We start from the raw sequence: 16,348 nt of genomic DNA on the forward strand, positions 1-16,348 counted from the left end.
CTTTTTACATTGTAGAACATTCACAGTCGCAAAAATAACACACTCCATTACCAAAATAATTTTTCCACTCATACCTTCATGATTTTACTTCAGCACAAGTCTCATACTAGCATCAGATTTTCAGAGGAAAATCCACTCCATTAAAAAGTAATAACATTTAGAGAAGGCGGAGTGATATTTTTAATGTGCCATACTTAAAATTCATAGTTGTCATGCAAAATAAATCAGCATTCTCTGCTATGGCGGCGCTGCACTTAGCTTGTGAGTGAATAAGAGATGAGAGTTAAATGTTCACAGCCCTGACTCTGACAGTCTTGATCATGTCAGCTTCCACCACCTTACACTGCACTAAACCCCAGCAGTGTAATACTCTAAGACCCCTGGCAATTGTACACAAATATCTAATTAATTGATTTTTATACATTTGTTACAAAGAGGAAGTTTGGGTGGGTAACAAAATAACAAAAATTACATGGGTTTATGTATTTAAAATCATCCTAAGGGACAGAAAAGTTCCCTTTTTTTGAGAGTCCAGCCTGATCTCATGAAAATTACATGACTGTGTCGACATTTTTGCGAAATTATTTTACGTGGTTCATTACATGTATTGCGAAATATCTGCTGTTTGGCACAAAATGCAAGTTAAATGTTCTCCCAAACAGATGAGGTTTTAAAGGATAATGCTTTATCAAGTTTGAAATCATCAAAACGTACCTCCCTACCCTAAACCTCAAACCTAAACCTAACCAATAGTGTCATAAAAAGCAAATGTGACATGAGAAACAATGATATTTTTAAGGTTAATGCTCTGTTTGTAATGTTACGAAGGGAAACACAAGAGCAGGATCTAGGTGCAGCTTAAGAAGTTTAATTAAGAAACAAAGTGTGGTATAAATTAACATAGAAAACTCAGGAACACGGCACAACAAAGAACTGGGGAATAAAACAAACAAAACATCCACGGAACTAGGTAAACGAACTGGAGAGAAACACATAACAACTGACAACAACTGGGTAGAAATCAGGGCATTATATACACACAGGGGTTAATGAGTGAATGAAACACAGGTGAGAACAATAGGGAACAGCTGGCAGAGATGAGGGGAGAGAATTATGGGAAGTATAGTCCGGGGGAAACAGATGACAGGGGAAAACACAAGGCAAACAACAGTGAATCATGACATAACCCACCCCCCCCCCCCCCCGCCAATGGGTGGCTCCTGACACCCAAGGAAGGCTGGTAAGGGAGGCAGGGCCAAGATGGAGCCGGAGACCAAAGAGGCTAGCGCAGATCAGGCAGAAGGCTGAAAGACCAAGAAGTCCAGAGCAGCTCAGGCGGACGGCCAGGAGACCAAGGAGACCAGGGCAGATCAGGCGGACAGCCATGAGACCAAGGAGACCAGGGCAGATCAGACGGATGGCCAGGAGACCCAGGAGACCAGAGCAGATCAGGCAGCTGGCCAGGAGACCAGAGCAGATCAGGCGGCTGGCCAGTAGACCCAGAAGACCTGAGCAGGTCAGGCGGCCGGCCAGGGCACCCAGGAGACCAGAGCATATCATGCGGACGGCCAGGGGACCCAGAAGGCCAGAGCAGATCAGGCAGATGGCCAGGAGATCCAGAAGACTAGAGCAGATCAGGCAGACGGCCAGGAGACCCAGAAGACCACCTCAGGGTAGGGACTGGATCAGTAGGCCTGGGTGGCAACCACAGGCTCAAGATAGGGTTAGGAGGCCTGGGAGGCAGCCACAGATTAGAGACTGGAACCGTGGAAGACTCTGAGGGTGGAGCCATAGGAGGCTCGAGGGGCGAAGCCGTGGTAGGCGGAGCCTTGGGAGGCTCGGGGGCGAAGCCGTGGGAGGCTTGAGGGGCGAAGCCATGGCAGGCGGAGCCGTGGGAGGCACGAGGGGCAGAGCTGTGGAAGGCGGATCCATAGGAGGCTCGAGGGGCAGAGCCTTGGAAGGCGGAGCCATAGGAGGCTCGAGACAAAGAGTACTGGATGACTGGGAAACGACCTCCATAGTCGCAAACATGGGAAGAGACACAGGAACGACCTCTGTGGTCGTGAACACAGGCAGAGACTCGGGAACGACCTCTGTGGTTGTGAGCATGGGCAGAGACTAGGAGACGACCTCTGAGGTTGTGAGCATGGGCAGAGACTAGGAGACGACCTCTGTGGTCGTGAGCATGGGCAGAGACTCGGAGACGACCTCTGTGGTTGTGAGCATGGGCAGAGACTCTGAAACGACCTCTGTGGTCATGAACACTGGCAGAGACTCTGAAACGACCTCTGTGGTTGTGAGCATGGGCAGAGACTCAGGAACGACCTCTGTGATCGTGGGCATGGGCGGAGACTTGGAAACAGAAGCCTTTCTTCTCCTCCTCCTCCGGATGGCCGAAGTTGGCAACACTGGCTCTGGGACGGACAAGGCCGGCAACGCTGGCTCTGGGACGGACGAGGCTGGCAGCGCAGGTTCTGGGATGGACGAGGCTGGCAACGCAGGTTCTGGGACAGACGAGGATGGTAACGCAGGTTCTGGGACAGACGAGGCTGGCAACGCAGGCTCTGAGACAGACAAGGCTGGCAACGCAGGCTCTGAGACGGACGAGGCTGGCAACGCAGGCTCTGAGACGGACGAGGCTGGCAACGCAGGCTCTGAGACGGACGAGGCTGGCAACACAGACTCTGAGACGGATGAGGCTGGCAACACAGGCTCTGAGACAGATGAGGCTTCCAGCTCATTGGCCGTGGCAGGCATGGGCATTGGCTCGTTGGCTGTGGCAGGTGTGGGCGGTGGTCGTGGCAGGTGTGGCCGTTGGCTCATTGGCCGTGGCAGGCGTGGGCACTGGCAATTTGTGAGGTAGGGTTTTCATGGCCCTACGCACCGACATCAATGGCAGATCATTCAACTTGGAGACAGGGGCCACGAAAGGCTTCGAGACAGGGGCTGTGAGATGGCATGGAGCAGAATCAGACGTGGCTGTGACATAGTGTGGAGCAGACTCAGGTGTGGCTGTGACATGGTATGGAGCAGACTCAGGTGTGGCTGTGACATGGCGTGAAAGCAGACTCAGGTGTGGGAGGCTCGGAAGCCGGGATCAGGACAGAGAGAGGAGGATCCTCAGAAGCGAGAGTTTCCTGGGTTAACCTCATGTATTCCCTCCATGTGTGGTCTCCCATCTCAGGCAATTCCCTCCATCGGTGAGCTGTTAAACCAATCCGGTATATTGCCTTGAGAAGGGAGTCCGCAAAATCTGTGAGGCAGGCAATGGTGCAGAAACAGCGGGAATACTCCATAATGGGTAAGTCCTCCCAGCTCAACTGAATGAACATCGCCGCTAGATCCATTTGTGTGGTCAGCTGTTCTGTAATGTTACAAAGGGAAACACAAGAGCAGGATTTAGGTGCGGCTTAAGAAATTAAATTAAGAAACAAAGTGTGGTATAAATTAACATAGAAAACTCAGGAACTTGGCAGAACAAAGAACTGGGGAATAAAGCAAACAAAACATCCACGATGGGAACTAGGTAAATGAACGGGAGAGAAACACATAACAACTGACAACGACTGGGTTGAAATCAGGGCATTATATACACACAGGGTTAATGAGTGAATGAAACACAGGTGAGAACAATAGGGAACAGCTGGCAGAGATGAGGGCAGGGAATTATGGGAAGTGTAGTCCGGGGGAAACAGATGACAGGGGCAAAACACAAGGCAAAACAACAGTGGATCATGACACTATTGAGTTTTAAATCAACAAAACCGATATCTCTACCCTAAACTTTTAACCTAAACCTAACTGATAGTGTCATAAAAGCACTTGTGGGATGAAAAACACATCATTTTGTGGTGCTTCTATGACACTTAAAGCTCAGGTGTTGACTTGCATGATCTTTTGGACTCATACTCTGGTCCTTTGCATTGCAAGTACAAATTTGAACAAGCTTATAAATGTATTTGGTTATGAACTAGGGCTGTCGATTTAACTTGTTAATTTGGTGCGATTAATTATACAAAAAATAACCTGTTAAAAATTTTACCCAATTAATCATGTCCCCAGACCGTAATAAGGAACGTTTTTTATATCTCAGCAATTCAAGCTTGAAGTACCATCTGTTTTCTCTAGGGGGCAGTAAGCGAAACTCCAGCTGTATAGGCAACGTGCAGCTTATACAGACAGAAAACAAACCGTACTTACCGAGAGCAGACAACACAAGATAAAAACACGTTCTTGCATTCAAACACAGCTTGGAGTGCAAATCCGAACGCAGGGATCTCAAGATGTGTTTTTCTTAGTTTGAAACTGATTTTTTACTTGACAGTGACCTAAAAATGGTATGTTTATGACGCAATGCAACCGAGACGCTCCAAAAGCATCCCTATGACGCAGGTGTACATTGACACATCTTCAAACAAGCCCTTATAATAAATCTCAGACTGACTGACAAATTCAGTTGCAAAATGGATTGCTGTGAGCTGTAGGCCAATGAGGGGCTTATGTTCAATAATATGGAAATAAACAATATATTGCATTCTAAAGCCGCTTTTTGTATTGTCTTTTTTAATGCTATTAAAAAATAACTATTATAATTATTTAATCATTATTTATTGAATTATTGTTACTTGAGGTGCTCGGCATACCATATAATAAATTTGATTAAAAATTCACATAAATTGACAGCCCTATTATGTACAATGCGTACAAAAGGGCACATAAATATAATTTTTTACTATAGCAGGGTCTGTAAACTACAGCTGGTAGGCCAGCAATAGCGAGAGAGAAGAATATACAATATTTTATTTACTTCATGTAATTGTTCCTCATAATCAATAATGGGAAGCTAAAAACTATTAAAGTGTGATGAGACTGCGGTAGTCAACAGATGAGCGCAGCGCGTGCAAGCCACTCATTCATCGCGGCGCATGTCAGTTCAGTCACTTTTGCTGAATTGCGCGAGTAAATGCGTCCACTTTGCTTTAGTCGCGCTGCACAGTTGAGTGGATGACTGAGTGTGTTTCATGTTGGGTGTGGGGGTGGTTATATTTTAGGAAAATTAAAAATGGCACTCTGTTGCCAACCTCTGAGCTAGTAATGTGATTCTATGAGACCAGGTTGGAAGAATTTTTTATAATAATTTTCTTTATTTATCACACATTATACATTTGCACATATACAGTGAAATTCTTCTTTTTCACATATCCCAGCTAGGCTGGGGTCAGAGTGCAGGGTCAGCCATGATGTGGCGCCCCTGGAGCAGATAGGGTCTAGGGCCTTGCTCAAGGGCCCAACAGTGGCATCTTGGTGGTGCTGGGGCTTGAACCCCTGACCTTCTGATCAGTAACCCAGAGCCTTAACTGCTGAGCTACCACTGCCCCCCCAGAATCCCCCATATCTACCACAGTTTAAATATAATAGCAAAATGTCACATTTCTGTGGTATATCATGCTACATACAGTCATACTGCTCAGTCCTAGTGTGTGCTAATTTGGTGATTTTTATTCACTCACCAATGTCACCAGTTTTGGTATTGCTGAGCGAGACAAGCAGAAAGATCTATATGAATAATCGAAGTGTGCTCATCATTTAATTATAGCTGTGTCTACCAGCAGAGAGAAGGAGAAAGAGACAGACAGATCTTTCACACTGCTCCAGGGTAGCAAGTTCTCAGACAGTGGAGGGGGTGTGACAGGCCTGAACTTTGTCGTCTCGCGGCTCTTTTCATGTCTGGGCTTGCAGTGTGAACTTGCGAACAGTTTGGTTTCAGCTTGGCACAGTTACTAATGTAGATATGCAGATATATGTAGGCACAAGGCCGCAGGTAATCACTGGCCTGCTGATATTTAGTACAAAAGCTCTCTTTCTTGTGTGATATTGCTTAACCCTTGTACACTTATCAATAGAGAACCCCATTACATGTGTTTGGGTTCAAATTTGACCCTAAACATCAAATGTGGAACCACCAACTTTTTTTAAAGAAATGTAATAATAACACTATCTTCACTAAAGTAAAAACACTAAAGTTATGCATTTCTATTGGGATTTTATGGTGTTTTTGACCTTGTTTACCTTTAAATTTCTTTATTACTCAATTCATGTTTATATCAAATAAGCACATTTAATGTTATCTTCACTTCAATAAAAACCTTTATTTCAGGAAATGTAATGATAGTCAAAACATCACAATATGTCATGCATTGGGGGTCTCTACTGATATCTGCTGGAATAAAAATAACAATTACATAAAATGACAACAATGGCCAGTTGATCTTTAAAAGCCAATGGTGTAACAAGCTTAATTTCTACATATTATCACAAGTTATGCATTGGATATATATTTTGGACAATACTTGTAGAATTGTGCTTTTGTTTTAAGCCAGTTGTGTTGAAGGGTGAGATATTGCAATTATGCCACAATATGCTTACAGTCACACCTGACTATGGTGCGCAGCTCCTACACCTAAACAAAAAACTTTCTCACAGTGGGTCAGATTTAGACTTTGATCTGACCTTGAAGTGTGTGTTCTGCATTGTGGCTGATTGATTAAAAGAAAAAGAAAAATTAATCTGTTATAGTCCCATACATTTCTTTGTGTGTGTGTGTGTGTTCTGCATTGTGGCTGATTGATTTTTATTGGAAAAAATTCAAATATTTTGCTCTTTTATAGTCTCACCCATTCATTTCTTTGTGTGTGTCTGTGTATATGTGTTTGTACTGTATGTGTGTGTGTTGTGCATTGTAGATGTTGTATAGTCTCATCCCTTCATTTATGTGTATGTGTGTTCTTCATTGTGTCTGATATATTGATTTTTATTTGAAAAAAAAAAAAAATGCTCTGTGTAATAGTCTCACCCATTCATTTCCTATGGCAGGTCAAATTTGACCTGAACATTTCGAACGGGGGACTGTTTGATAAACCACATAGACTCATTGAATCTAGTCCTTTTGTGTGTGTGTGTGTGTGTGTGTGTGTATGTATGTATGTTCAGGTGGAAAGTTTCGGAAAAGTCACTAAGCCTTGTACCACTCAGATTAAGAAAAAAAAAAAAATAATATTCAGAAAAAAAAATGACCAGAACAGTGATTAAGGGTTAAATCTATTACTTATTTATAAATAAATGCTAATAAATATAATTTCATGTTTAACATCACATCTCTTTCCCCTCCTCTTCAGTTCCTGCCATGATCACCTCTTACCCCAACACTACACGAGCAGAGCAGGGTCATATGACTGAGATGAGCTGCACTGCTCATGGTGAAAAGCCCATCAAGGTTCGGTGGGAAAAGGAATCTCATATCATTAACCCAGACATGAACCGCTATGTGGTGGCTGTGAAGGAAGTGGGCGATGAGGTCATATCCACCCTGCAGGTGAGCTAAACTCAAGAAACATCCTCAATTCTCAAAAACTTGTGTTTGTTTGTTCTGCAGCTTTTAGTCAAAGACCCCGTTTACACCTATTATTAAGACGTGTCTCGGGTGATCTGATCACATGTGATCAGGTGAGAAAATTTGCTGTTTTCACCTGGTCTCTTAAATGCATCTCCTGTGACCAGTTGTGTTCAGATTTGAAAGGAAATGTCTGTTTCATGACGACATACTTCAGTCACTGTGTTAGTGTACTACTGCATGATATTCAACCACAAAAAAATCATAAAAGACAAATAAAGCGCAAATAAAGCCGGCGTGCTGTTTCTTTCAGATGCAGCTGAAATTTTATCTAAGCACAAACGCAACAAATCTCCATTATTTTAGTAAAGTACCTGTATTAAAGGAGCTTCAGATGTCCATGCTTCTTATTTGTTTCTCTGGGTGTTGCTATCAGACAAGATCTGTGAAGTTCTCGTGCTTGTGTATGTATCCGCTTTTTCAAATTTTCCGATCAGACGTTTTTTTTTTTTCCTTTTAAAGCTGCTCGTAACCAGCAAAGTTTAAACTCTTGTTTTAGCGCAGCGGTTGATTGACAGGTGAGAGGTGGTACTTCACTGCTGCCGGGACGCATTCAGGACAAATGAGCATTTACACTTCAAATGCGATGTGGTCACGTGTTTTTGACCATATTCGTATGTGGTATTTGTGATCTGATCACAAAAGGTTTTAGACCCCGTTTAGACCTATATTTAGCACTGAACATATGTGATCAGATCACCCGAAATGCATCTTAATACCAGGTGCAAACGGGGTCTATGTGTGTAAGGCCAGTGTTATGCTAGTGTACTTCTAAACGTTGACAAAATTCACTTTTTTCAAATATACTCAATTAAAATTAACAGTCTTTCTGAGGAGAAAAATATTAATGATTCAGCCTGCACTACACAGATTTTTGTCCAATCAAATGCTTTCTGAAATGAGAAAGTCCCTCCTCCAAATACCACTCACAACAGACCAGCAAGTAACAAATCATGGACTAAATTTGGAATCACATACTTCCATATTACTCTTCTTATTTCTATGTCGAGTCTCGCGCAGGATCTGCAACTTTTTTAGACTCTGTGTAAGGTTAAAAAGAACTTCAGGTTTTATTAACGGATCTCGAGGCACCTGCATTATTTTTTATTTGTTGTTATGCATCTAGCGTCTACCGTCTAGCCGGTGTCACAAAGATTTGACGTTCTGAAGAAGTTAAGGTTACAAAGAAGACTTCGTGTGACTACTATCACAAATGACATACACTGCCTGGCCAAAAAAAAAGTTGCCATTTGGATTTAAATAATGGTTATGATCTGGGGTTGCTTCAGTTGATCATGTCTAGGCTCAGCAACATTATGCGGCAATAAAATGAAGTCAGCTGAGTATCTGAATGTACTGAATGACCAGGCTATCCCGTCAATGGATTTCTTCTTCTCTGACGGCACGGGCATATTCCAGGACGACAATGGCAAAATTCATCGGGCTCAAATTTTGAAAGAGTGGTTCAGGGAGCACAAGGAATAATTTTCACACATGAATTAGCCATCACAGAGTCCTGACCTTAACCCCATTGAAAGTCTTTGGGATGTGCTGGAGAAGGCTTTACAGAGTGGTTTGACTCTCCTGTCGTCAATACTGCCTTTAGCTTTGATTACGGCGCGCATTTGTCATGGCATTGTTTCGAAAATGCCATGACAATGTCACAACATTATTTCCATCCAGAGTTGCATTTTTGGCTGAGATCTTGAATTGATGACAGGAGAGTTGAATAAGGGATAACCTGGTCATTCGGTACATTCAGATACTCAGCTGACTTCATTTTATTGTCGCATTATTTATAGCTTAGACCTGACCAACTGAAGCAACCCCAGATCTTAACCATTATTTAAATCCAAACGCTGACTTTTTTTGGTTTTGTTTTTTTGGCCAGGCCGTGTATTTTTCGTTGGTTAATACTATATTACAGGCAGTGACAGTTTGATTATTTTGATTTGATTTTAATGTGAGTGATTTTACCATTTGAAGATCTATGTATTGTGCTGTTTAGGCTCATATCTCACTGTGCACTGTATACCCTGTTTGATGCATATCCATTGCAATAAACGTTTTTTCTTTCCAAGTCCCAACTCCCATTTCATATCTGAATGTTACAAATGGCTACCGTGCACATCCCTAATCTAAGGCGCCATTTTTAAATAGATGCGGACAGCAGAGGGCAAGATTTTCAGTAACTTTCCAAGTCCATATTCACTTTCATTCATTTTTACTGGAAAAGAGTGACCAGTACATTCAGCATTTTTCCTATTGTGTTCCACAGAAGACAGAAATTAATTCAGGTTTGGGACAACATTAGGGTGAGTTTTCATTTTTGGTTGAACCAAACCTTTAATTTTGTGTGTCTTGACAGATCTTACACACTGTCAGAGAGGATTCTGGCTTTTTCTCTTGCATTGCCATCAACTCTTATGGTGAAGATAAGGGAATCATTCAGCTCATAGTGCAAGGTAAAAATTCTGATTTGTTTAGGTTTTAACTTAAAGGTGCACTTTTTATTCTTTAAAAAGTTTAACTCCTAAAGACAAGAACTGTAATTTTGCAATATATGTAGGAAATCATGACCACTTACATTAAAATGTAAACTCCAGTCATATCAGTAACCTTATAAAAGCTGTTTTTTTTTTTCCTACATGGAGAGGGTCCACACATGGGGGCTACCATTTTAGAATCCCATGACCAGCCGAATACTACTCACTTAATCTCAGTAACCGTCCTGTTATTTGACACTTTCACTCATTGATTAAAGCAATCATGGCTGTCTGTGAATACTACATTTCTACAGTGGCATCTGAAACTGAAAATTATTTATTTTAAATTATGCTGCACCCAAGCCGCTGGGTGTTAATGTAATTCCAAGATGATATAAAGACAAAAGTTACTGAGTGCACCTTTAAGAGTACATAATCAAATTAATGTATCCCAAAAGCTGATTTTGTCTATATTTGTAAGTATGTTATGACTTGTCATTCCTCCACAGATCGTCCAGACCCTCCAGAGGTTGAGATCAGAGAGGTTAAGGATCGCACCATTGCCCTCCGCTGGACGATGGGCTTTGATGGCAACAGCCCTATTACAGGATATGACATCAACTATAAGAACAAATCAGGTAGGATGTTTTAAATGAATTCAATGTTATTATTTGTACTCCGAAATGAATGTGGCAATAATTTGTTGCAAATTACTAATTTCTTGGTGTAAGGACTGTTTATTGTGATTTGTATTATTGTGAGGTGATATTATTATTAATTAAAGGTGCTGTAAGCTATTTTTTTTATTATTTATTTATTTTATGGGAAGGTATGCAAAAAATTGTCCTACTCCCTGAAAGATATTAATGAAATAAATTTTGTGAGATATCTCACTGGTCTCTGTGAAAACTCTAGACTCTGTAAACAGCAAACAAAACTGTGTCTGCGGCCCACGGACAGTGATGCTTTCTGTCTGTCAATAATTTTACGCATTCTTATAGTTGCAGTGAATTATTGAGGCATAATGCATTTTTATGCCATGTTGCTCATAACAGTTGTCAGTTGAGGGTGCTATTTTGCTACTGTTGTTTTTAACAACCGTTTCTGCTCTCAGTAAAGCTCATTTTGGTATCTTTGGAGTTCTGGGTTTTGGAAAGAGGGGACGTAGCTAATCCAACGGCTCAGTCTCATGGAAGTAGAACGGCTGTAATCGCTTACAGCACCTTTGAGTAACGTAATTATTTCTTGAACATTTGTGTCTTTTATCATATTGCTGTTGCCACTGTTTAGTCTGCTACGCATTGTGGCAAACCACATTGTGGTATAAAATCTGTGGTAAAATCACTGCAACATTCATCCTCTCATGTCTGATTTATCATGCACTCTTTGTCTCATTTCTCTTTTTAATAGCCTCATGGGCCTCATCTCAAATGACCAAAGACGTCTCCCCTCAACTGAATCAGGCCACCATCATTGAACTCCACCCTGCCTCTACCTACAACATCCGAATGTTTGCCAAAAACCAGATTGGAGAAAGCAGACCAAGCAATGAGCTCACAATCACCACAGATGAAGCTCGTGTGTATTACTACATGATCTTTACAGTAGAACTGTGGTGAAGAAACTCCTTTTCTGTTGGTCTAGAGATGTTCCTTTTTGTAATAAGACCCTTTATACATAATCAGCTTGACTCAAGATGATTGAAAATGATATAATTTGCTTCAGGACCTAAATTTTACACTGGACAGTTCCAAAATTGCCCATCAGATTAAAGTGAACAAAAAATGCCCTTAAAATCAAAAATCAAAATTAGGGCTGTGGATTTAATGTGTCAATATAGTTAAAATATTTATATAAAAAATAACACAATTAATCATGTACACTGACCCGTATGTAAATTTTGTAAATAAAGTACATATTTTGCTACAATCTAAGCAATTCAAAGGACAAAGCATAACAGAATGCAGGGATCTCAAAATGAGATTTTCATAGTTTATGGCGCAGCAAACCAGTGAGACTCCAAAAGTGTGTCTGACGCATATGTACTACTGTACATATATTGACAATACAATTAAAAATAGCGCAGATAGAAAATAAGAACATGTAAGAATGTAACGGTTACGTAAAAAAAAAAACAAAAAAAAAATTTATTCAATATATTTACAGTATATATATATATAATTCAGATATTCATATTAAAATATATTGTATTATAGTGGCAGACATGTAAAGCATTGATTAGACAATACAAACAGTGGCTTATTTATATACATTAAAATTACTGTATTATGTACTATTCATATGGAATTTTATGGAATTTAATATGCAATATACTACATTATTAACATGACATAGGCTGAACTGGAAAATGCACAATTTTGGACAAATATATTAATAATAATTCATTAAAAATGTAATATAAATAAATATTGTATTAGTATTATCCAGTGACCAACGAATTTGCACTAAAATAGTGTAAAGTCTGTTGGACAACCACAAAAAAAGCCACAAAAAAGGCAAGCATATTCTCCCCCATTTAAAAAGGTGATAAGCCTATTTATTTTTCCATCATAAATGTACAAATATATTGTTAATTACATCTTATTACTTCTTTTTCGCTGCTAAATGTAAATAATGGTAATAATTTTGCCCTATCAGAACAGACCTGCAATCCATCAGTTGAGAACCACTGCTCCACATTAGTTGCCATATGAGACTTTTTAGTATCTATGTCCCCACCTAGTGGTACAGTCCAGTGTTGACTCTGTTTGACCCGCATTTGATCTTTGCAGCACCTGATGGCACTCCTCAAGACGTGCAGCTAGAGGCAATATTATCCCAAAGCATCAAAGTCACATGGAAGGTACTGTTCTGGCCATGACTACATCGAAATTTGCATACTATCTTAAATATTAAGAAAGGTTTTTAATTGGTGCATCCAATTTTGGTATGTTGAAAATAGTATGCCAGAGGTCCCCCATATGGTACAAATTGTGATTTTGCTCTTTTAGGTCAATACTGTATTACTGGTTGAGGATATTCTTTATTGACAGTTTCAATTTAGATAAATAGCGAATGAAGATGGCGTAGAAAAATGGCAAAGGAATATGAGGCCAATACTGCCACAGCAGTTTTTAAATGTATGAACCTAAACATGAAGCAATAATAAATATTAAGTCGATAAATTTAGCTAGATGCTAGCATGTTTTATTTTTAAATTTTTTATTATTAAATCAAGTTCTGCCATCATCTAACAAAAAGGCAAATATTGCTGAAAACATTAGTTATTACAGACAGAGATCACATTGTAAAAACCTGTAGCTACACAGACATACAAATTAAATAACAAGGGGGGAAAAAAAAGAGGTTATATTTTATAAAACTATATTTGTCTAAAAGAAAATGATAATTATTGGCTTGTGGATTTTTCATAATTTTTAACGCATTAAAATACTGGGACAGCTCGATTTTAAAAACATGCAGTTGGGGTGGTGTGTTTAAAAAGCTACATCTGTGAATAAACAATTTTAATAAATTAAATTATTTAAAACAAAATAAATATGTTTCTCCTCAATTATTAGACAAAATTTCACAAGATCCCAAGAAATAATAAGTCCAATTGTTTTAATTTATATAATATATAATTATCACAAAAACTGCACAAAATTGCAATAAAAAAACAACTAAAAGAAAAAAACAGATGTTCTAATGTTTCTGCACCAGTCATATATTTGAGTTAACAATATGAAAACACATAAAAAATGTGTCTGTGCTACAGCGTTTACATGCGTTTTTACACAAATTATGCTTAACCTGTTGATGTGCATGCCCGTTTACATTTTGACATCTAAAGCAGGTAAGAATCCAATGATTTCCAATCTTATGTAAGCGTGGGTTTCTTATGTTGTTAGGTTTTTTGAAAAAGCAGATTTGTTTAGTTCTCAGCAAATTGGTGTTCATGTAAATGCACTCACTTATATCCAAACACAAACGGTATATGATAAGGCAGTCTGCGGTATTCAAACACAATTTTATGACGTTGTAGTATATCCCAAAACTGGCATACTATTTTTTTACATATCAAAAAATATGTACTTTCCCATCACCATTTATAATAATAATAATAATATAAATATTTTTACAAGTATTACTATATAATCAATTTAAACTATCCTTCAGTTGGCAATGCTTTGCTGAAATGATTCTATTCTGGTCTATTTAAATATTCAGCCCCCCCTCAAACACCTGCAGAACGGTTTGATCCGTAGCTACCAAGTGTGTTATCGGGAGTTCGGGACAGGGGGTAGCCCACAGTACAACACCATCAACGTCGACACCACGGGGGACACTGAAACCATCACACTGGACAACTTGAAGAAGTACACTCAGTATGAGGTGCGGGTGCAGGCGGCCAACCGCGCAGGCATGGGTCCTACCTCAGAGGAGATGACCATCACCACACTAGAGGACGGTCAGTCACTGATTGATTGTTGCTTGTGTTTTATTTGTGATGTTTGCTGATGCTTTACTTAAGTACTATTGCTCAATCTTATTTATTTTTTTTAAACCCTTAAATATTATACTTCGGTGAGATAGTCGTCCTGCACCGTTTGAGCTACCGTTTTACAGACATGAATAATACCTGAAATTGTGTGGCTTATTACTTTTTGAAGCAATCATTATGCTGCCATAATGCTAGGTTGCTTTTATAATATTTATACAAACAAAAGTTAATATTGAGTACTTTTTTTACACAATATTTGACCAGTTAGTATGTATATTTTTTATCAGTTAATGAAAATTGTTCCAAAAGGAGCCACAACTTTGCTTGTTGCCAATTAATGCACAGACTGACAGCCTGACAAGTGGAGTGATACAAACAGCAAAACTTTCCAGTACTTTTATACTAAATATCAGCCTCTTGGAACAACGCTAGAGGATCAGATTAGAGGACTGAAACTAAATGTTGCATTAATCTTTATTATTAGTTATTAAATTGATCTTACTAATTAGCTTCCAGTTTTATTAGAAACAAATAGGATACATTAATGCACATGTTTTGACATTGCATTATGACTTAAATGACCCACTTTATATTAGGTGTTTTTACTACTATGAACTTAAGCATTTGATACAATGTACATATATTATATATGTAGTTTCAATGTTAACCTTACCCCTAACCTACCGTACCTCAACCTCAGTAGCAGCAAATGTAAATCTTGTGAGAATTTTGCAGAACAACATAGTTACACAATGAATACATTGTATTGTATGAATATTAATGATAGTACATAGTAGTTAAAGACACCTAATATAAAGTGGGACCACTTACATTACATATATTGGCTAGAGGTCGACTGATATTGGATTTTGCGCATACCGTTAACTAAGGTGGTGGAAAAAGCTGATAACTGATTAATCAGCTGATCGTTTTTAAAAATCAATTTACTGAATGCGTTTTCTTTTTAAGTAAACTTTCTTCGCCTTTCCTTACTGTGATGGACACAGACATAGAGGCCACAAGATTTCCGACTGAATGAAATCCCAAAAGAATTGAACTTTTAACCATAAACAAGACCAAAATACACAATGGACTAGGCCTGTCACGATTATTAAATAATAGTCTGATTGCGGTTATTTGATCTAACCGTGGTTATTTGAGATGTCAACTGAAGCAGCTCCTGTCCGGTGTCTCAAATGAGTCCGCCCTTGAGAATGAATCCGCATCTGACTTCATAGTGCTTTCTAGCGATTCCATTGGCTCATAGAACTTTTAATGAGTACTACTGTATATTCACTGCCTGAATCCTTGTATGATGTATGTCAATATAACTTTGTAAATACAACATTTAATGACTTTTAAATCATATGTTACACATAATAATATATTACCACATAGATTGTGAAATTAAACATTTCTTCTTCTGTTTGTTTTTCTGTTAGCTTACATCTAGCAAGCTATGTGCCACAGAATTACTAAATCACAGTATTACAAAATATTTGACATATTTACACACCTTAAAATCGTGATGCACACCAGCAATTATGATGGGAAAATAACTGGACCTGAGCAGATCTGAGTACATTTAAGAACATTTAGCTAAAACCAACTTTCCTAAAACATGTCTTTAATGCATGATTGTTCTTTTTAAATAAACATGTTCCTTAATTATGTGAAGCCAGTCAAGTTATTGTCATATCTACAGTTCTTTTCACCATTTCAAAGCGTCGCGATAACAAACTATTTCATGGGCGGACTCATTTGATTATGACACCAGAAGAGCGCGTGAAGTGCTTTTCAAGCGCTCTGATGTACGCGCCTTCAGCAGAGGCTTGCGCTAAACTCCCATGAAAATATAAACAAACATAAACTTTGATAGTGAATGCAAAGAGCTCCGGCTTCACTTTA

At 39.3% G+C, this 16,348-nt stretch overlaps 1 protein-coding gene across 2 annotated transcripts in view; it reads left to right on the top strand.

Moving 5' to 3' along the window:
- Positions 1 to 16,348, top strand: part of LOC127422249 (cell adhesion molecule DSCAM-like) — a 228,166-nt gene that overhangs the window by 179,936 nt on the left and 31,882 nt on the right. For both annotated transcript variants that reach the window (XM_051665620.1, XM_051665621.1), the window contains exons 12-17: positions 7,176 to 7,372; positions 9,819 to 9,915; positions 10,446 to 10,574; positions 11,347 to 11,514; positions 12,729 to 12,799; positions 14,167 to 14,407. In XM_051665620.1, the coding sequence (XP_051521580.1) occupies positions 7,176 to 7,372; positions 9,819 to 9,915; positions 10,446 to 10,574; positions 11,347 to 11,514; positions 12,729 to 12,799; positions 14,167 to 14,407 (903 nt within the window). The remainder of the gene's footprint in view (positions 1 to 7,175; positions 7,373 to 9,818; positions 9,916 to 10,445; positions 10,575 to 11,346; positions 11,515 to 12,728; positions 12,800 to 14,166; positions 14,408 to 16,348) is intronic.

Source organism: Myxocyprinus asiaticus, chromosome 31 (assembly GCF_019703515.2).
Source record: "Myxocyprinus asiaticus isolate MX2 ecotype Aquarium Trade chromosome 31, UBuf_Myxa_2, whole genome shotgun sequence".
NCBI classification, from domain to species: domain Eukaryota; kingdom Metazoa; phylum Chordata; class Actinopteri; order Cypriniformes; family Catostomidae; genus Myxocyprinus; species Myxocyprinus asiaticus.